Below are 21,316 nucleotides of genomic sequence, written 5' to 3' on the forward strand. Positions count from 1 at the left end.
AGCCATAAATAAGAAAGACATGTAGCTGCTCTTAGAGTCTATATTACAATAGAAAGACCAAATGCATGATTAGAGATACAGACAGGTAAAGTACTCAAATTTACAAAGTAAGTTTTAATAGTACACCCAGGAAAAAAGGCGTTGAGATAGAGAATATCAAAGAGGGCTTGAACTGTCAACTGGGGATGGAGGAAGCTCTTATGATAAGACGACCTTGCAATGCAACATGTATATAGGAGCTGACCACAAAACTGGGTTTAGAATCAGGAATATGGTGCAGAGTTCTCAGCACAGGCCAGGAACTAAAGGCAGAAAAGAGAGTAGCCTTTGGGGACCTGGAAGCCCAGAACATTTGGAAGAGGCGAAGAAGGGTGAGGGGAACAGCTGACATTGGAAAGGAAGGAGACAATCACACCCAGCACTGGACCCGGGTCAGCAAACTTCCGTAAAGGGGCAAGTAGTGAACGTCTTAGCCTTCGTCGGCCAGGTCTCTGCCGCAAGGCTTCAAATCTACGGCTATAGTACAGAGGCGGCCACTGACTACATCGGCCGACGAACATGGCTGTGTGACAATAAAATTGTATTTATGGATACTAAAACTGAATTTTATAAAATAAAAATGTCATGAAATGGCAAACTTTTGAATTTTTTTTTCTTGTAACCTGTAGCTTAAAAACTATTCTTAGCTCACGGGCCATTAAAAAAAAATAAACAGTATGGCAGGGTGGATTTGGCCAGGGGAATTATATTTTGCCATTCCTTGCTACAGACCACTTAATTCTAAGCCATTTTATCAGAAGGATAAAGCTGATTTATATGTTGAAGTGTTGCAGGTAGTTAGGCATGAGCGGGCAGGAGAGGGCTCTGTCACCCTCTAGGACTGTCGGGTGATGGCTCAGCAGTGATTGCATTGCCTCTCTAAAAGTGATAAACTGGCAGCAAGTGCCAGGGAGAGGCCATTTCCAGGGCATGCGCATTGAGAGACAGGATGGCGGAGAAATGGGAGGCTAGCCTCAGACGGGCACGCATACAGCTTCCTAAACTGCATGCCCTTAGCCCACCGTAAGGGAAGAATCACGGGAAAGGGCGGGCCTAGAAATCCTAAGATCAAGGTAAAACACCACGTGTGATCTCCGTGCCCGCCTGGGACTCTCCCAAGTGCACTTTCCGGTTCTGAAGCTTTTTAAATAAACTTCCGCTCCGGCTCTGACACTTGCCTCTGTCTCTTCTGCCTTATGTCCTCAGTCGAATTCTTTCTTCTGGGGAGGAAAGAACTGAAGTTGCTGCAAACCCATACGGATGTGCTGCCAGAAGCTTGGATACCTTCCACTAGTAACAAAAGGAGTTAGTTACACTTGCTGATGTTTAAGAAACACAGCAGGAGGCTGCTGCAGTAATTGCAGTAAGACATGACAGTTGTCTGGACTGTGGGAGTAACAGCAGAGATAAAGATCTATGAGAGATCTATTTTGAGATAAAAATCAATAAGCCATTTCAATCAACTCCATAAGGAGATGAGGTAGAGAAAACAATGACAGCTGCCTGATACTGAGTCTTCCCCAATTCCGTCCCTCAAAAAACAGAAAATAGAAAAGAAACTTTAAAAAAAGACACACATGACCCACAGTCTCACCGATACGGAGGTAACAGCACAAATTCAGATGACGCATAAGTAGAAATATAATCCAAATCCCAACACAGCTGCAAGTCTGTGGATGCAGAAAGCTGGGGAGAATAGGTTTAAGACTCCATAAAACGCAGCATGGCCTGGAGGACTTACCGGAAGCACAGGTAAAAGAACTCTCCGAAAGGTTACCCAACACAACCGCCACAACACAGCTCACAGCACCCTCTCCAGGGAAGGGGCCTGAATGGGAGCAAAGTTATGACAGGCCGGCTATGAAAAAGCATCAGTTCTGGGCGGAGTGGCAGCCCTTGAACAAATGGCAGTGGAGAAAAAGAAGGAACTAAGAGAAAAACGTTTAAGGATCCTATAGAAACAAAAGGCAAACGAGATACACAAGCCCCTCCCTTCTCCCCTCACCAGCAACACCTCTACAGGAAACCATGCAAGACAGCAGAACTGACAGAAGAGGATGCTCTGATCAGACACCCAGCCTATACAATAAATGGAAATAGACAGAATACACTTCATCCATTTAAAAAATCTCTTTGAAAAAAAACAACAAAAAACAAAAAGCAAATCATTTCAGCTGAAGAAAACCCATCACACCCCCCAAAATCAAAGCAAACACAAAACTGAATAATGTAATAAAACCCCTGAACTTCAATCAAATTTTGTCAGCTGGGTGCAGTGGCTCACACCAGTAATCCCAGCACTTTGAAAGGGTGCAGTGACTGGATCACTTATGCCCACACTGAGCTACACAGTGAGATCCCATCTTTATAAAAAAAAAATTTTTTTAATAGCTGGGCATGGTGGCACATGCCTACAGTCCCAGAGGCTGGGGTAGGAGAATCAACTGAGCCTTAGAGGTCAAAGCAGCAGGAAGCTGCAACTGAGTCACAGCATTCCAGCCTGGGCAAAACAGTAAGACCCTGTCTCCAAAAACCAAAATACAGAGCAAGACTCTGTCTTCAAAAAATGAAAACAAATGCTGTCAAATGAGTATTTGGGGTAAAAATATGTGTGTGTATGTGTGTGTACATGTACCTATGTGTGTGCTTATGTGTCTGTGTATAAACATATATATATAAATATAAGAGGGTTGAAGTCAAAGTGGCTGAAATAAAAGATAGCTACGCAGGCCCAACGTAATATAATTGGAATTCCAGAAGAAAGGCAAAACAATGAAACAGAATATTTAAAACTATAATCCAAAAAACTTTTGCAGAAATATAGACCTGAATCTGTTGAAAAGGCCAAGCCAGAACATACTACAGTAAAGCTATGAGACTTAAAAAAAATCCTTCAAGAGTCTCCAGATAAAAAGATCAAACAATTTTCAAGGGAAGAAGAACTAGACTGGCATCAGATGCTTCAAAAGTAACACACTAAGTTCCAATTCTGTGTATTCCTAACAAACCAATGTATAAATACAGATTAACTACAAGCTATACATCCTGGAAATACAAGAAAAAATAAAATAAACCAACTATGTGAGAGATTTGCAAGCTGGAAGGAAAAAAAGAAAAAGAACAGGCAAATTTTAAAAGGAAGGAGAAGATTAACTACAAGCTATACATCCTGGAAATACAAGAAAAAATAAAATAAACCAACTATGTGAGAGATTTGCAAGCTGGAAGGAAAAAAAGAAAAAGAACAGGCAAATTTTAAAAGGAAGGAGAAGAACCTGGGTATCACCACATTTTCTGTCTGCCCCCAAAGGCAGCCACAGTCTCTATGGGAGGTGGTGCGGCGCAGCGGGCACTGAAGCAGAAGCTTCAGCCTCCTTTCTGGCTGAAGAGACCAGGGAAAGGAGCCTGGGTACCTAGGGCCACCAGAGAAATGAGGTAAGGACTCCGGCAGTAAGAGAACCAGAAGAGAAACCCCAAACTCTGAGTATGAAAGTTCAAGTCTCTGGCTGACTCCTAAACAACGTGCTTGAGGCAAACGAATCAGCTTGAACCTGAAGCCTAAGGAGCCCATCTAAGCAACTGCCCACATGAAAGTGTGCATTTTAATGACAAGTTAACGGCTTGCTAAAACAAAAATGTCATGCTCTTTGGGACAATACAAAAGAATCCAGAGTCTACACAGTATTTACAATGTGCAAAATACAACCTCAAATTATTTGTCATATGAAGAGCCAGAAAATCTTACACACTGTGAAAGGAAAGCAACAAAACAGATGCCAACCTTGAAATTATCAGACAAGGTCATTAAGACAACCATTTACCACTACACTCATTGAGGTAATAGAAAATACACACAACAAAAGGCAGGAAAAGCAAAGATGAAAACTTTCACTTGAAAATCAAACAAAAAATGTTTACAAAAACCAAGTAGAAATGTTAGAACTCAAAAATATCAGAAATAAAGGTACTAAGTAGCAGAATGGATTTGATGAAGAAAAAAAGTCAATGAACTTGGAGACAGATCAATCAACTGTTTTCAGAAAAAAAAAAAAAAAAAAAGACTGAACAATAATTAACAAGAAGCAGAGCACCGTGGACAAATGGAAGCATTTAAAAGTTATATTACACAGAAAGGATTGGCGAACTACTATGCTTACTGCCAGACTTGTAAGTAAAGTTTGCTGTCACAAAGACACATGCATTTCTTTACTTAGTCTCTATTACTCTTTTCACAGCATAGGAAAGTTCAGCTGTTGAGTAGAGACCATATGGCCCGCAAAGCCCAAAATATTTACTATCTGTCCCTTTACAGAAAACTTTACCAATCCCTGGTATACAGCTAATTAGAAAAAGCTATACATCTCATCAGAAAAGACGAAAAAAATGGGGCAGAAAAGATATATGAAGAAATAATGCCCCAAAACTAATCAGCTTTAGAAAAACAGGTAACTACATATTCAACAAATTCTATAAAATCTAAACAAAATAAGCTTAAAAGAGCCATATCCTGACACTTAAATTCCTGAAAGTGAAAGATAATGAGAAAATCTTGACAAAGCCAGAGAAGAACACCTTAGTCTTTTTCCTTGTTGCCCCGGCTAGAGTGCAATGGTGCAATCTCGGCTCATTGCAACCTCCACCTGCTGGGTTCATGTGATTCTCCTGCCTCAGCCTCCTGAGTAGCTGGGATTATAGGTGCCTGCCACCACATCCAGCTAAATTTTGTATTTTTAGTAGAGATGGGGTTTCACCATGTTGTTCAGACTGGTTTCAAACTCCTGACCTCGGGTGATCCACTCACCTCGGCCTCCCAAAGTGCTGGGATTACAGGTGTGAGCCACAGTGCCCAGCCACCTTACTCTTACAATAGAGAAATTACATGAATAACTACAAACTTCTCAGGAAATGCAACAAAGGACACAGACTGGAAAACACCTTTACGAAGTTGGTGGGGGAGGCCAGGAGCGGTGGCTCATGCCTATAATCCCAGCACTTTGGGAGGCCGAGGCAGGCGGATCACGAGGTCAAGAGATGGAGACCACCCTAGCCAACATGGTGAAACCCCGTCTCTACTAAAAACACAAAAATTATCTGGGCATGGTGGCGTACACCTGTAGTTCCAGCTACTCGGGAGGCTGAGGCAGAAGAATCACTTGAACTCGGGAGGCGGAGGGTGCAGTGAGCCAAGATTGCGCCACTGTATTCCAGCCTGGCACCTGGCAACAGAACGAGACTGTCTCAAAAAAAAAAAAAAAAAAAAAGTAGTTGTGGGAGAAAAAGGCAACTGTCAACCTGGAACTGTATATCCATGAAAATATTATTCACAAATGATAATGGATTAAGGACATTTTCAGATAAGGGAAAGCTAACACAATGTGTTGCCACCTGATGAGCATTAAAAGAAATATTACACTGACAGAACTGAAGGGAGAAATAATTCAGTAATAATAGTTGGAGACTTCAATACCCCCATTTCAATAACGGATAGAACAACTAGACAGAGATCAAGAAGGAATCGGAAGACTTAAAAAGCTGTATAAACCAACTAGAGCCATCGGATGCCTATTTATAGAACGCTTCACCCAATAGCAGAATACACATTGTTTTCAGAACATACACTGTACATTTAGCATTCTGCTGTATATACCGTATGTTAGGTCCTAAAGTAATACATTTTAAAAGACAGAAATAATAAAAAATATATTCCCTAACCACAAAAAAAAAAAAAAAAAAAAATCTCAAAAACAGAAACTTGCCAAATTCACAAACGTGGAAATTAAGAGAGAACTTCCTAAATAACCATTGAATCAATGAAATCAAAAGGGAAACTAGAAAACGCTCTGAAATGAATGAAAACGGAAATACAACACACAAAACCTTGTGAGATGTGCCTAAAGCAGTGCTTAGAAGGATATTTATAACTGTAAACACTTGCATTAAAAAAGAGGAAACAGGCCAGTCCAGGTGCCTCATTCTTGTAATCCCAGCACTTTGGGAGGCTGAGGTGGGCAGATCACCTGATGTCTGGAGTGTGAAACCAGCCTGGCCAACATGGTGAAACCCCACCTCTACCAAATATACAAAAATTAGCCAGGCGTGGTGACACATGCCTGTAATCCTAGATACTCGGGAGGCTGAGGCAGGAGAATCACCTGAACCCAGGAGGTAGAGGCAGCAGTGACTCAAGATCACGCCACTGCACTCCATCCAGCCTGGGCAACAGAGCAAGACTCTGTATCACTAAAAAAAAAAAAAAAAAAAAAAAAAAAAAAAAAAAAAAAAAAGAGAGAGATTACTAACATTAAGAATGAATTATTGCTGACCTTAGAAAAAGGAATATAACAGAATGCTATGAGCAAGTGAAAGACTCTGTATCACAAAAAAAAAAAAAGAGAGAGAGAGATTACTGACATTAAGAATGAATTATTGCTGACCTTAGAAAAAGGAATATAACAGAAAGCTATGAGCAAGTGAATACCAACAAATAGATAACTTAGATGACCTGGAAAATCCCTAGAAAGATACAAGCTACTAAACCTGACTCAAAACTTTCCACAAAACAAAAACAAAAACAAAATGCAGCCAGGTTCAAATGCCTTCACTGGTAAATTCTATCAAGTGTTTAAAGAAGAAATAATACCAATCCTTACAAAGTCTTCAAAAACTGAGTAACACATTGTAATTCAGTCCTGATGCCAGCATTGCTGTGACACCAAGTAAGACAAAGTCATTACATGGAAACTATAGATCAACATCCTCTATGAACAAAGATGCTAAATGAATAAGTACATAACACTAGCAAACTGTTTCAACAATTTTCTTTAACTTCTTACTATTATTATTTTGAGACTGAGTCTCGCTCTCTTGCCCAGGTTGGGATGCAGTAGTGCAATCTCAGCTCATTGCAACCTGTCTCCTGGGTTCAAGCAACTCTCTGCCTCAGCCTCCCAAACAGCTAGGATTACAGGTATCTACCACCATACCCAGCTGACTTTTGTATTTTTAGTACAGTCGGGGTTTCAACATATTGCCACCTGGTCTTGCACTCCCGACCTCATGATCCACTTACCTCGGCCTCCCAAAGTGCGGGGATTACAGGCGTGAGCCACATCGCACAACCTACTTGTTGTATTTTTAGTAGAGATACGGTTTCACCATATTGACTAGGCGGGTCTCAAACTCCTGACCTCAGGTGAACCCACCTCAGCCTCCCAAAGTGCTGGAATTACAGGTGTGAGCCACCACATCAAGCCTGTTCCAACAATTAAAAAGGAAAGATGACAACATATAGAACATGATAAGTAGGATTTATCCTAGGACTGCAAGGTTGGTTCACCATACAAAACCCCTCAATGACACCATATTAATGTAACAAAGGACAAAAATCACATGATCAATAGATGCAGAAAAGCATTTGACAACAATATCTAACATCCTTTAGTAAGAAGAAACAACAAGCAACCTGAACAGAAGGGAATGTCCTCAGCCTGATAAAGGACATCTACATGAACCCACAGTTACCATCATACTAAATAATGAAATACTGAAAGCTTTTCTCCAAAGATGAGGAACAAGACAAGGATGTCCATTCTCAACACTTCTATTCAACACTGTGTTAGACGTTCTCGCCAGAACAAATAGATAAAATAAAATAAAATAAAAGGCAGCCAGACTAGAAATGAACAAGTAAACCTATATTTACAAAATTACACAACATTGCATATAGAAAATCCTAAGGAACCAATTAATTTTTACATTTAAAACTAATACACAAGTTCAGCATATTTGCAGGACTTAAGTTCAATATACAAAAATCACCTGCATTTCTATATACTAACAGCTAACAACTTTAAAAGAATTAAGAAAAGAAAAAGACAGAAAAAAATTAAGAAAACAATTTCATTTACATGAAAATGAACAAAAAATTTAGGAATAAATTTAACCCAGGGGGTATAAAACTTACACACTGAAAACCAGAAAATATCACTTAATGAAATTTGAGATGTGAAACAGAAACACATCCCATTTCCATGGACTGGAAGATCAAATATTATAAACACAGCAACACTTCCCTAATTAGAGATTCAATACAATCCCTACCAAAGCCCAGGTGTCGTTTTTGTTTTTAAAGAAACTGACAAGCCGATCGTAAAATTCATATAGAAATGAAAGGAACCGAAATAAGACAGCCAAACAATCTTAGCCAGGAACCCAAATCAAGATAGCTAAACAATCTCGAAAATGAAAAACAAAATTACAGGACTCATACATCCCAATTTCAAAACTTAACACAAATTTGCAGTAATCAAAACTGGGTGGTTTTGATTACAGGCATGAGCCAAGCATAGTGGCTCATGCCCGTAATCCTAGCACTTTGGGAGGCCACAGCAGGTGGATCACCTGAGGTAAGGAGTTTGAGACCAGCCTGGCCAACATGATACAACCTCATCTCTACTAAAAATACAAAAATCAGACAGGCATGGTGGTGTGCACCTGTAATCCCAGCTACTTGGGAGGCTGAGGAAGGAGAATCACTTAAGGCAGAGGTTGAGATGAATCCCAGTTACTTGGGAAGTTGAGGCATGAGAATCACTTGAACCCAGGAAGTGGAGCTGAGATGTGCCACTACACGCCAGTCTGGGCAACAGAGCAAGACTCTGTCTCAAAAAAAAGGCTGGCTGCAGTGGCTCACCTGTAATAAGAAGGTAAGGGCGAGTGGATCACTTGAGGCCAAGACTCAGGACTTTTAGACCAGGTTGGCCAACATGGTGAAACCCTGTTTCCGCTAAAAACACAAGAATTAGCCAGGCGTGGTGATGCACGCAAATAATCCAGGCTACTCAGGAGGCTGAGGCATAAGAATCATTTGAGCCTGGGAGGCAGAGGCTGCAGGGAGCCAAGATCCAGCCACTGCACTCCAGCCTGACAACAGACCAAGACTCAGTCTCAAAAAAGAATAAATAAAAAGATACCAATCCTGTGGACACCTTGATATTGGACTTCCAACCTCCAGGGTTGTGAGAAAGTAAATTTCTGTTGTTCAAGCTACCCATTTGGTGGTCCTTTGTTACAGCAGTGCAAGCGGACTAACACAATCTGCTTCATCACACTCCCTCTTGCTTCCTGAATCCACCTTGTAAACCCCAGCTTTAGGACCTGCGGCCTCCTTTTCCCTCTTGGCAAAGTTAGGCATTATAGTATACCCATTTTTGTACTGCAGAAATTGAGACTAGAGGATGTCCTTACTTGGTGAGGTAAGGGGCACAGAAAACATGAAAATCAAACTTTAACTGGTTCTGTGATCTGTGCAAAATTATCTCCACACTTTTTCAATACCAGATACTTAAGGAAAAAAGTAAGAGAGAAACTGCTTACTTTTCAACCCAGAGCACTGAAACGAGCTTTACACCTCTCTTCTGCGCTTTGTCCCAAGTGCTCCGGTAGCCATCTTTGAAGATAACATGTGTTACTTGTTTATTAAAAGTTTTTGAAACCTGTAGACAAAATGCAGAAAACAAAATGTACATTACTGTTCATTCACAACTTCTTAAGTACAACTGATCAAACAACCAAACCCCAACAATTGTTTCTCAGAATCTGACAGAGAAACACTCGAAGGAATGCATAACACTGCTTAAAACATATCTGTTTCAGCTAGAATGGTGAATTGTACACACAAGTTCACATCTTCTCCCTCTAAAAATCCTCTCTCTGAAGTGTCACTGAAAGAATAAAGAATTGGAGCCCTGCAAGAATAAAGAGAACAGAAGAGAAAACGTGGCCATGAGAAGACACCACATTTTTAGAAGATGGAAAGAGTCAGATAATTACGGACATTTCAGAAAAGTTTTCTACATCAAAGAAAATAAAACCAAATAAAATTCAGAGACAACAGAGAAAACAGAACACATATTTAACCAAAATTAAAAACACTCAGTATCTTAAGATACTGTATTCACGCAACATGATCAGAAGATAATTTTTAAATAGGATCCTAAAGAGCTCTTGGAAATTTAAAAAAAAAAAAGATGACATAAGTAAAAAAAAATCTACAGAAATTTTAGATAATGAACTTGAGAAAAGCTCCGTGGTAGCATAACAAAAGGACCAGAAGACACAACAGGAGACATAAAGCAAAAACATCAGGAGCTCAGTCCAGGAGATCCAACAGCCAATCAACGGGAGTTAATGAAATACAGAAATACAAAAAATGGAGAAGATACTAATAAAGAAATAATAAAAGAAAAGTTTCTCAAACTAAAGGACAAGGATTTTAGATCAAAAGGATGCCCCATAAAAGGCCAGCGTAAGAATGAAAACAGCACTACATCAAACTTACCACAGAATTCCAGCAGGGTTGGCAAAGAAGAAAAATATTGAAAGAGTGGGTAATCAAGGTGAAGAGGATGGAGACACGTCACATGCAAACAATGATAAGTGACAAGTGACAACAGTCTGGAAGTGAGTAAACAATGGGAAATACCTTCAAGAAAAAATAATACTTGTGCTAGCATTTTACAGTCAGCTAAAATATTAGTAAAAGTTAACAGTATAATAAAGGCATGTTCAGACAGACATTCATGGTGTCAAAAATTTTACCTTTTATCTATCCTTTCCAGAAGTAGAACTCATTTGCATAATTTTTTATAGCATTCAATTATACTGAAAGAATATATGTACATGGTTTGGAAGTATGAAGGCAAATACCAAAAGAAACAGATGGTCTGAAAGTAGCTGTCGCCGGGCGCGGTGGCTCAAGCCTGTAATCCCAGCACTTTGGGAGGCTGAGGCGGGTGGATCATGAGGTCGAGAGATCGAGGCCATCCTGGTCAACATGGTGAAACCCCGTCTCTACTAAAAATACAAAAAATTAGCTGGGCTTGGTGGCACGTGCCTGTAATCCCAGCTACTCAGGAGGCTGAGGCAGGAGAATTGCCTGAACCCAGGAGGTGGAAGTTGCAGTGAGCCGAGATCACGCCATTGCATTCCAGCCTGGGTAACAAGAGCAAAACTCCGTCTCAAAAAAAAAAAAAAAAGAAAAAAAGAAAAAGAAAGTAGCTGTCTTTGAAAAGTAGAAAAGAAAATGTAGGGGAAAGGGCTCTGCTGGTTTCTCTTTGTTTTCATTGTGAACTTCATGGCACTGCCCATTAGTCTTTTTAAACAATGAATAGTTATTACTTTTATGACTCTTTCTCTCTCAATCTCCGCACCCCTGCCAAGTCCATGGAAGCTATCAAGGCAGTCAAGAATTACCCAACTGAGATTCTAGATCAAGACTGACACCTACTTCATTGCAACGGTCAAGTAAAAAGAAAAAAGAAAAAAAACAGAAGACACCTAGAAAGATGAGTCTAGCATTTGAGGCCATTTTCCCTCAAGGCTTTCATCAAATGTAGTTAACACTAAACAGGACAAAAATTGAGAAACAAGCCTCAAAGAGAGAGGGGGTCTGAAAAAACTCCTATACCTTGGGTTTAGACTCAAAGGGCTGCATCTAGATAAGGATGAAGCAGAAATTATAATGACCCTCACAGGCTAGTTTTAAATAATCTCAAATCCTGAAATTGGCTTAAGATAACCCTGGATTATGACTACTCTAAATACCCTACTGGAAATAAATCTGAATCTCTTTTGAAAAAAGATAATACAATTCTAGGCCTCAAATTATTTACAAATAATTTTAAATACATGCTTAAAAATTTTTAAATGTGAACAACAAATAAAAAAAACAAGCATAGGAGGAACAGAATAAGAACAGAAACCACTGGATAAAACAAAAAATAAAAACAGAGGTAGATATTGCAGTGTACCAGATGAAGACTTCTGGTGGAATGCAGCTGAAGCCCCACTTAGAGAAAAACATGTATCTTAAATGCATAAATACAAAGTAAGCTTGAAAATCAGTCAGCCAATTAAAACCAAAGGAGGCTGGGTGTGGTGGTTCACACCTGTAATCTCAGCACTTTGGGAGGCTGAGGTAGGCAGATCACATGAGGTCCGGAGTTTGAGACCAGCCTGGACAACATAGCAAAATCCGGTTCTACTAAAAATACAAAAATTAGCCAGGTGTGGTGGTGCATGCCTGTAAGTTCGGCTACCGGGGAAGTTGAGGCAGGAGAATCACTTGAACCTAGGAGGCGGAGGTTGCAGTGAGTCGAGATTGTGCCATCACACTCCAGCCTGGGCAACAGTGTGAGACTCCATCTCAAAAAAGACAAACACAAATATAAAAGACAGGGGGGCAGGGGAGGGGCTCAGAAGTGCATGCATGTAACCCCCTAAACACACTACGCATGCTCACTTCCAAAGGTAAGGAAGCAACCTTAGACAGTCCCAGGATCAGGTGCTCAGCTCTTCTCCCACTTGTCTCTTTGGTCTTTATGAGCCCACTTGACTGTCTTCCAGTTCTTCCCTTTCTTCTTCTAATGCCTTTTTAAATCAACTTCCATTCCTGCTCTTTTTCATGCCCTTTTTTCTTTTTTCTTTTTTTGAGATGGAGTCTTGTTTTGTCACCAAGCTGGCGTGATCTCGGCTCACTGCAACCTCCGCCTCCTGGGTTCAAGCGACTCTCCTGCCTCAGCCTCCCAAGTAGCTGGGACTACAGGCGCCCGCCACCATGCCCGGCTAATATTTTATATTTTAGTAGAGAGAGGGGTTTCACCATGTTGGCCAGGATGGTCTCGATCTCCTGACTTCGTGATCTGCCTGCCTTGGCCTCCCAAAGTGCTGGCATTACAGGCTGAGTCACCGCGCCCAGTCCTTTTTTCTGCTTCATGTCCCTCAGTCTAATTCTTTCTCCTGAGGAGGCAAGGACTGAAGTTGCTACGGACCAGCCCTCACGGATATGCTGCCGGTAACTCAGAGTAACTCAGATCTCTTCACGGCTAACAGTTCTGTCCTGAGATCAGAGAAAGAGACCAATGAACGTGAAACTGCCATCGCAAGGCTGTAACAGGCAGCAAAGGAGATCTGGCCTGACCGGCTCCATCTTTTTTCTAACCTCCAAGATGATCTTGTTCATTCCTGGGCATAGGCTGAACTAACTCTGGGAAGAACTTAGTTTAGAGTTTAAAACAAAGAACATGAGAGTCCTTTCCCCAAATCTCCTTATTGCCTGGGAAGTAGACTGCCTTTGTAGGACTAATGCCACAAGATTAGAAATTACGGTTTAGGGCCGCGTGTGGTGGCTCACGCCTGTAATCTCAGCATTTTTGGAGGCCGAGGCGGGCGGATCACGAGGTCAAGAGATGGAAACCATCCTGGCCAACACAGTGAAACACCGTCTCTACTAAAATACAAAAATTAGCTGAGTGTGGTGGTTTGCGCCTGTAGTCCCAGCTACTCGGGAGGCTAAAGCAGGAGAACTGCTTAAACCCAGGAGGCGCAGGTTGTCGAGAGCCGAGATCTTGCCACTGCACCCCAGCCTGGCGCCCGCCAACACAGTGAGACTCTGTCTCAAAAAAAATAAAGAAAAAAAGAAATTACGGTTTCGGAGTCATGCAGCTAGAGGCTACAAGTTCTGACCCTCCCTAAACTGCTCCTAATATCAATGCTTGAGATACTTTGCAGACCCTGAGCTCCAGGCGCCATTCAGATGGATAAACTAGCTCACCTGATCTCACGGCTCCCACCCAGGAACTGACTCAGTGCAAGAAGACAGCTTTCCTCCCTTGATTTCATCTCTGACCTGACCAATCAGCACTCCCGGCTCTCTGGGTTCCCCCAACCCACAAAGTTGTCCTTAAGCGCTCTGATTCCCAAATGCTCAGGGAGACTGATTTGAGTAACAATAAATCTTGGTAGCCAGCTCTGTATGAATTACTCTTTCCCTACTGTGTAATTTCTGTCTTGATAAATCGGCTCTGTCTAGGCAGCAGGCAAGATGAATCCACTGGGTGGTTAAAAACAGAGCTGTTTAACAGACTGGACATATACGGATCCCTGATTTAAAACGGAAGTAGTAGTTCAGACCTTGATTAGAGGTTGTTTTCAATAAATTATGTTGAGGCAAATATTCATGTAGGAAAAATGAGACAACTACTTTATACCATATGAAAAAATCAATTCCAGGTATACTTTTAAGTGTGAAATGCAAAATGATAAAAGCTTCCAGAAAATAACATGAGAAAATCTTTATAACCTTGGTATAGAATTTTCTTTTTTAAACCAAGACACACAAAAAAGTTTACCATAAAGCAAAAAAATAAATTGAACTACATTAAAATTATCACCAAAAGAAACCATTATGAAGATGAAAGACAAGCCAGAGTGACAAAAATATTGCAATTCATTTGGCTGATAAAAGGGTCAATTCTAAATCATAGAGAATACTTACAAATCAAGAAGAGATAAACCCAACTGAAATAAAAGCTGGAGGCTTGAATATATACTTCAAAATAAATGCGAATTCAAAGCACAATGAGATACAAACATACCAGAATGACTGAAAGTAAAGGTTGACAAAGCCAAGCATATTCAGCAATGGGAACTTTCATACATTGATATAAGTATAAACTGATCCAACCACTTCAGAATACTGTTAAGAAACCATTGCTAATTTTCTTAGATGTGATCACAGTATTTTTGTTATACAGGAAAATGTCTTTATTTTCAGATGTTGCATATTGAGTATTTATGGTCAAATTAAGAGGTCTGCAACTTACTTTAAAATAGTTCAGAAGAAAAATACAAGTACACATCTAAACACACTGTACACAGAAATAGAGATAAAGCAAGTATGTTAAGATGCTAACGACTGTTCAATCTATATTCACTATTCTTTCAACGTTGTTTGCAAATTTTTGAAATAAAAGGTGAAAACCAAAAAGAGCAAAAGATCTAAGATCTTAATGTTACCCTCAAAAACCACCTTGTCAACTAACTTATCTCAAGGCTTTTTTCTCATGCACAATAACTTGTCTTCATCCCAAGTAAATTTTAGGCATCAGAACATGCAGACTCCCTCAGGCTCCGACATTCCGATGTATCACAATAGGCATGTCTCCCCTCCTGCACTGTGGGTCCTGCTCTTATAATCTGATTCCTCTCCACTGACCTTTTACTCAAGGTATACACTAGGGAGGCCAAACAAGGCCCTTAGGGTGAAAAATTTAGTAGCACCAACTCTTTGCCTGGTGGTGAATGCCTCTTAGGTTTTATAACCAGGGCAGCCCTCTTGTCGCACCCTAACCCAACTCTACACTCAATTATCTTTTCATCTCTTTTTTTGTTTCTGGTTTTTTGTTTTGTTTTGTTTTTGAGTCTCCCTCTGTCGCCAGGCTGGAGTACAGTGGCATGAACTCGGCTCACTGCAGCCACTGCCTCCCGAGTTCAAACAATTCTCTTGCCTCAGCCTCCGTAGTAGCTGGGGCTACAGGCATGCCCCACCATACCTGGCTAATTTTTTTTGTATTTTTAGTAGAGGTAGGGTTTCATTATGTTGGCCAGCATGGTCTTGATCTCCTGACCTCATGTTCCACCCGCCTCGGCCTCCTAAAGTTCTGGGATTACAGGCCTGAGCCAGCACCCACCCCCCCACTAATCTTTTCACCCATTTTAATGGACCTCTTTTACTCAGCCTATCAGTCAGCCCCTCTCAAATGCCAGAAAAAGACATAAAGAGACTTTGTTCACAGCTAAACTCCTTACGAGAGTATTATTAGTTCCCCCTTAACCATGGGAGTTAAGTTCTAAGACACCCCCCACCGCACCCCCGGTGGATGCCTGAATCCTTGACTAGTACTGAATGGGTTATATACTGTTTTTTTCCTATACATACATATAAAAGAGTTTTTTTTTTTTTTTTTTTTTTTTTTTTTTTGAGACGGAGTTTCGCTCTTGTTGCCCAGGCCGGAGTGCAATGGCGCGATCTCGGCTCACCGCAACCTCCGCCTCCTGGGTTCAGGCAATTCTCCTGCCTCAGCCGCCTGAGTAGCTGGGATTACAGGCACGCGCCACCATGCCCAGCTAGTTTTTTTCGTATTTTTGGTAGAGACGGGGTTTCATCATGTTGACCAGGATGGTCTCGATCTCTTGACCTCGTGATCCACCCGCCTCGGCCTCCCAAAGTGCTGGGATTACAGGCTTGAGCCACCGCGCCCGGCCAAAAGAGTTTTATTTACAAATTAGGCACAGATTAACAATAACAATATCAAAATAGGGCAATTATAACAATGCATTATAAGAAAAATGATCACCCACGTGGCTGTAACTTTTGCAGTTTGGTGTGACTGCAACACTAGCATAGTTTTCCTTCTTCACAGTTTCAAGATTAGAAGATTTGTTCTCACTGTAGATCTGAGCAACTTCAGTATACAATTTTTTCCCTTTCTTTAAAGTGGAGAACTTTCACCTTTTCACTTAAAGAAAGCACCTACAGGCTTCTCTGGCATATCTGAATTGCCAGCATCACCACTCTTACACTTTAGGGCTGAAAATTAGGTCAGCCGAACTTAACCTGCTTTGCATGCTTTTGGTCACTTGCTTTTTTGTCGTTTATTTACTTATTCCTATGTAGCTAGCTGCAAGTCATGCTGCTAAATGCTGTAAAGACCTTCACTGGCTTCCTTTTAACAGTTCTGGTGGACGTGCCACCATGGTAACAGCTGCTTAAGCTATTTTTCAGGAACTTGAGGCAGCACCCGTACAGTTCAAACAGGCTGCACCCACCAACCCTTCAACCATGCCTGTGCAAATGCCCAAGAAGTGACCTTTTGACATCAGACCAAAATCTCCACCAACAGATCCCACTAGTGCCTGTTTTTGTTTTTGAGATGAAGCCTCGCTCTGTCCCCAGGCTGGAGTGTAGTGGCATGATCTCAGCTCATTGCAACCTATGCCTCGCGGATTCAAGTGATTTTTCTGCCTCAGCCTCCCAAGTAGCTAGGACTACAGGCACGTGCCGCCACACCCCGCTAATTTTTTGTATTTTTAGTAGAGATAGGGTTTCCTGTTGGCCAGGCTGGACTTGAACTCCTGACCTCAGGTGATCTGTCAGCCTTGGCCTCCCAATTGCTCCGGTTTTTTAAACATGCATCCCATGAACCCCAACTACCCTCATGCAGATCACTGAGAGATTACTTCATTTTTCCCCACAGCTTAGATCACCCCACTTCCCTAACTGATAAATATCCCTAAACCTTATCTTTGAGAATGAAGATGTGAGTAGTCTTTTGCCTCCTGGCTGGGCTTCCCTGTGAACGAATCTTTTTCCTTTTGCAAAACCCATCATCACAGTGATTGGTTTAGTGTACATGGGCTAAACACACCTATTCGTTATCAAGGATATTATTATGTCAAATAAAGGTTACTTGAACACAAGCACTATGCGATTATAAATCTGGTAACAGAGATGGCTATGTTAAGAAACCTTGAATAAGGCAAATTGTTTTGCTGTCTCCATTTCCTCATACCTCAATGATTCCTGCCCATTTCACTGAAAACTGCACTAAGTTCAGCAATGACCTTAGAGTGTTCAAATCCAAAGTACATTTGACAGTCCTATCTTTCTTGAAGTTTCTGTAGTTTTAAAAAATTCTATCTTTAAAATTACTCCTGCCTAGCTCTGAAAGGCAATTAAAAAAAATGACTCCCTCCTTTGACTTCCCCATGTGTTCTCCTTATCCTGGCATTCTTCTCTCCGTCACTAGGTCCCTGCTCCCACTGCCTGTTCTTGAACACCAAACAAGGATCCTCCATCACCACTCTTCATGCTAACCATGCCCGACATGGGATGGCATCCATGCCTGTGACTTCACATGAGCCCTATGGTCTTGACTCCCCAAATCATCACCTCAAGCTTTGATCACTTCAAGTTCTGGACTTGTATATCCAAATGTCTAGCAGATACTTTCAATATGCCCAAATTTACAACTTTTCCCTTAGAAACCTATTCCTTTTCCTGTATCCTCACTTTGCTTAATGCAACCAAGCAATCAATGTAAGAATCCAGATTTTTATCCTAGGTTCCTCCTCCTCACTCAGTGTCCACAGGTCCAACTGTTCTGTAAGTTCTACTGTTCTAAATTCTTCACTTTGGCCGTTTTTTCTCCTACTGATTCCCATTGCTTTTTCCTTCATATTCGAAGTAATAACTCCCAAAATAAGAAAATGCAAATGTAACCTTTTACCTATCAGAAGACTGTCATATGAATCAACAGCAAAATAAATGTCTTACCTTTGCTCCCATATCCATAAGCTGTGTTGTAAATGTCTTTGAATAATTTTCTGTTTCATTGGATGACCACACTTCAACATAGGCCACTACATCTGAAAACAAGGTATGAGCATGAAATATACATTTGTAATTCCAGCATCCCCTGCCCGATAGATTTTGTTCTATTTAAGAGTAAATGGGGGCCGGGCGCGGTGGCTCACGCCTGTAATCCCAGCACTTTGGGAGGCCGAGGCGGGTGGATCACGAGGTCAAGAGATCGAGACCATCCTGGTCAACACGGTGAAACCCCGTCTCTACTAAAAATACAAAAAATTAGCAGGGCATGGTGGCGCGTGCCTGTAATCCCAGCTACTCAGGAGGCTGAGGCAGGAAAATTGCCTGAACCCAGGAGGCAAAGGTTGCGGTGAGCCAAGATCGCGCCATTGCACTCCATCCTGGGTAACAAGAGTGAAACTCCGTCTCAAAAAAAAAAAAAAAAAAAAAGAGTAAATGGAAAACTTCTATTGGCCAGGCACTGTGGCTCGTGACGTAATTCCAGCACTTTGGAAGGCCAAGACAGTGGGATCACTTGCGCCCAGAAGTTTGAGACCAGCTTGGGTAACACAGTGAAACCCAGTCTCTACAGTTTTTTTGTTTGTTTGTTTTTTGTTTTTAAATTAGCCAGGAATAACTTTGAGCAGCTGTAGTTCCAGCTACTGGGTGGGAAGACGGGGTGGAGAAGCTGAGGCAGGAGAAACCCTGGAGTCCAGCGGGTAGAAGCTGAGTTATGATCGTACCATTGCACTCCAGCCTGCGCAACAGAGCAAGACCTTGTCTCAAAAATAAGAAAAGTAAATCGAGTTTCTCCTAATGGCTGAGCAAAGTAGCTCATGCCTGTAATACTAGCACTTTGGAAGGTGGAAGCGGGAGGATTGCTTGAGGCTAGGAATTTAAGACCAGCCTAGGCAACATAGTGAGACCCTGGCTCTACAAAATAATAATAATAATAATAATAATAATAATAATAATAATAAAATAAATTAAAAATAAAAATAACCTGGCATGGAAGTGCCTGTAGTCCCAAGTTATTCAGAGGCTGAAGCAGTAGAATTGCTTAAGCCTGGGAGTTTGAGGCTGCAGTGAGCTATTATATGATCATGTCACTGCACTCTAACCTGGACAACAGAGTGAGTCTCTGTTTCATAAATTTCTATTAAAGCTTATTCAAAATAGCTTCAGTGCAATTTATTAAAATTTTAAGTAAAGAACTGTACCCATACATCCATCACAGTTTACATTCCTAAAATTAGATGCTTTCCCCAAATTCTTAGGCTTAATTTTTCTAATGCAGAAATTGTTTTCTGTAAAGGGACAGGCTTTATGGCCAAACAGTATTTGTCACAACTACTCAACTTCATGGTTGTAGCACAAACATAACCACAGACAATATATTAATGAGGCAGCCTGTATTCCAAAAAAACTTTATTTGTGGAGAAGGAAATGCGAATGTGATATAATTTTTCATTTGTTCTTCTTTTTTTAAAAATCACTTAAAAATCTAAAAGACATTTTCAGCTTATAGATCCTACAAAAACAGGCAGCAGGCCAGATTTGGCCTGGGGGGCATAGTCTGTGGTCCCCTGTTCTAGTGGATGTCCTCTTTTCAAAACCTGATGTTTTAAAAAGTTTTCGAGGCGTACCATTGGTCAAAGATTGTGGACAACCCTAAAGGAAAACCAGGTTAATTTAACAAAATGCTAACATTAGAAAAACAGCCATATCTGATTACAGAGTTTGCACAAAGCTTTTCTTTTGGCTATGAGGTTTTATGACTCCAGGCCGCTCTTTATCCCACGGCCAAGCTCTAATAAAAGACCTGTGTCCCCTGTTCTCCTCCCCTCGGCTCTTCCAGGTGCACAGCGGGCGGGACTGAGTATGGTATCCTAAACTGGTTAGGACAGCAGCTCCGGTCTAAAGCCCTAACAGCACTGACTAGCCACACACAGTGGGAGAGTCACCCAAACGTTTGCCCCAGGCCTTAGTTTTCCCACCTGTAAATTGAGGTAACAGAATTGATGGAGCGGTTAAAAATCAGACACCACCATACTAGCCTGAGCACAGCGCCTGGCACCCAAGGACTCCGCAGTAAAAGGCGGCTCCAATTCTTGGAACAATTCTCATAGAAACACAACTGCCGCCCCTCCAGGTGGGCCTCAGAGGGGGGGTCGAACAGAACCAGACCCAGGAGGGCACCACACGAACTTCCCGAGGGCAGGACTCTGCCTGCCCATGAGCCCCCCACCCCCGGGTCTAGGGACTAAGGCAGCAGGGGTGACAGCAGGTAGTGGGAGGCGGGTTTTGGGAGCATGGGGGAGGAAGCAGGCAGCTGGGAGTTCTGGAGGAACACGGAGCATGGGGAAGGAGGTAGGTAACCGGGGGTTTTGGGCAGACAAGGAGCACGGCGGAGTAAGCAAGCAGTCGGGGGTTTTGGGGGGCAAGGCAGCGGGGGAAAGAGCAGGTAGCCGGGGGTTTTGGAGGGACAGGAAGCGGAGGAGAGGGCAGGCGGTAGGGGGTCGGGGGGGCGACAGTCAGCGAGGGAGGGGCCCGCGGGCTGCTCTCACGGGACTCCCCGACTGCGCCTGCCACCAAGAGTGCAGGTCCTCAACCTCCCCCGCTGCTGGCGCAGGGAGCAGGAAGTCACTCACCCTTCAGGATGGGGGCCGCCATGACAGACCGCGGAATCCGACGCGCCGGACAGCGCGACGCGAGCGAGCCTGGAGGCGCGGGCGGTCACTGGGCATGCGCACGGCGCGCGCCCCGCCCTCTCTGCGCGCCGGGAATCCGCTCTTCCGGGACGACTCGGGCCGGGGCGGGAGGCGGGGGCCGGGAGGCGGGCGGGAGCTGAGACCCGGGGCAGGGGCCTGGCCCCGCCTCGCCGCGCCTCGGGCCGCGGGTTTTTCTCTCTTGTGGGTAATGAGGTCGGCGGTCCCTAGCCCCTGAATTACCCTTCTTTTTCCCTTAGTGACTTAGAAGCTTCCCGGCGCCTCAACTGCGCTCGCCCGAGCCGAGGGTCCGGAAGCGGAGGGGGCGCAGTCACAGCCTTGCGGGCGCGGTGGCCCCCAG

General features: G+C 42.5%; 1 protein-coding gene across 7 annotated transcripts in view; it reads right to left on the minus strand.

The window, feature by feature from the left end:
• Positions 1 to 20,992, minus strand: part of MCPH1 (microcephalin 1) — a 312,577-nt gene extending 291,585 nt beyond the window's left edge. For 6 of the 7 annotated variants that reach the window (XR_012513049.1, XR_012513048.1, XR_012513046.1 and 3 more), the window contains exons 1-3: positions 20,899 to 20,992; positions 18,215 to 18,306; positions 9,415 to 9,533 (exon numbers count right to left, since the gene is read on the minus strand). Coding sequence is in view for 3 of the 7 variants with exons in the window: in XM_074383216.1 (XP_074239317.1) it covers positions 9,415 to 9,533; positions 18,215 to 18,306; positions 20,899 to 20,920 (233 nt within the window). In the remaining 4 variants the exon portion in view is untranslated. 7 annotated transcript variants of the gene reach the window in all.
• Between the last annotated feature and the right edge of the window lie 324 nt (positions 20,993 to 21,316).

This window comes from Saimiri boliviensis, chromosome 13, assembly GCF_048565385.1.
Source record: "Saimiri boliviensis isolate mSaiBol1 chromosome 13, mSaiBol1.pri, whole genome shotgun sequence".
Classification (NCBI taxonomy): Eukaryota; Metazoa; Chordata; class Mammalia; order Primates; family Cebidae; genus Saimiri; species Saimiri boliviensis.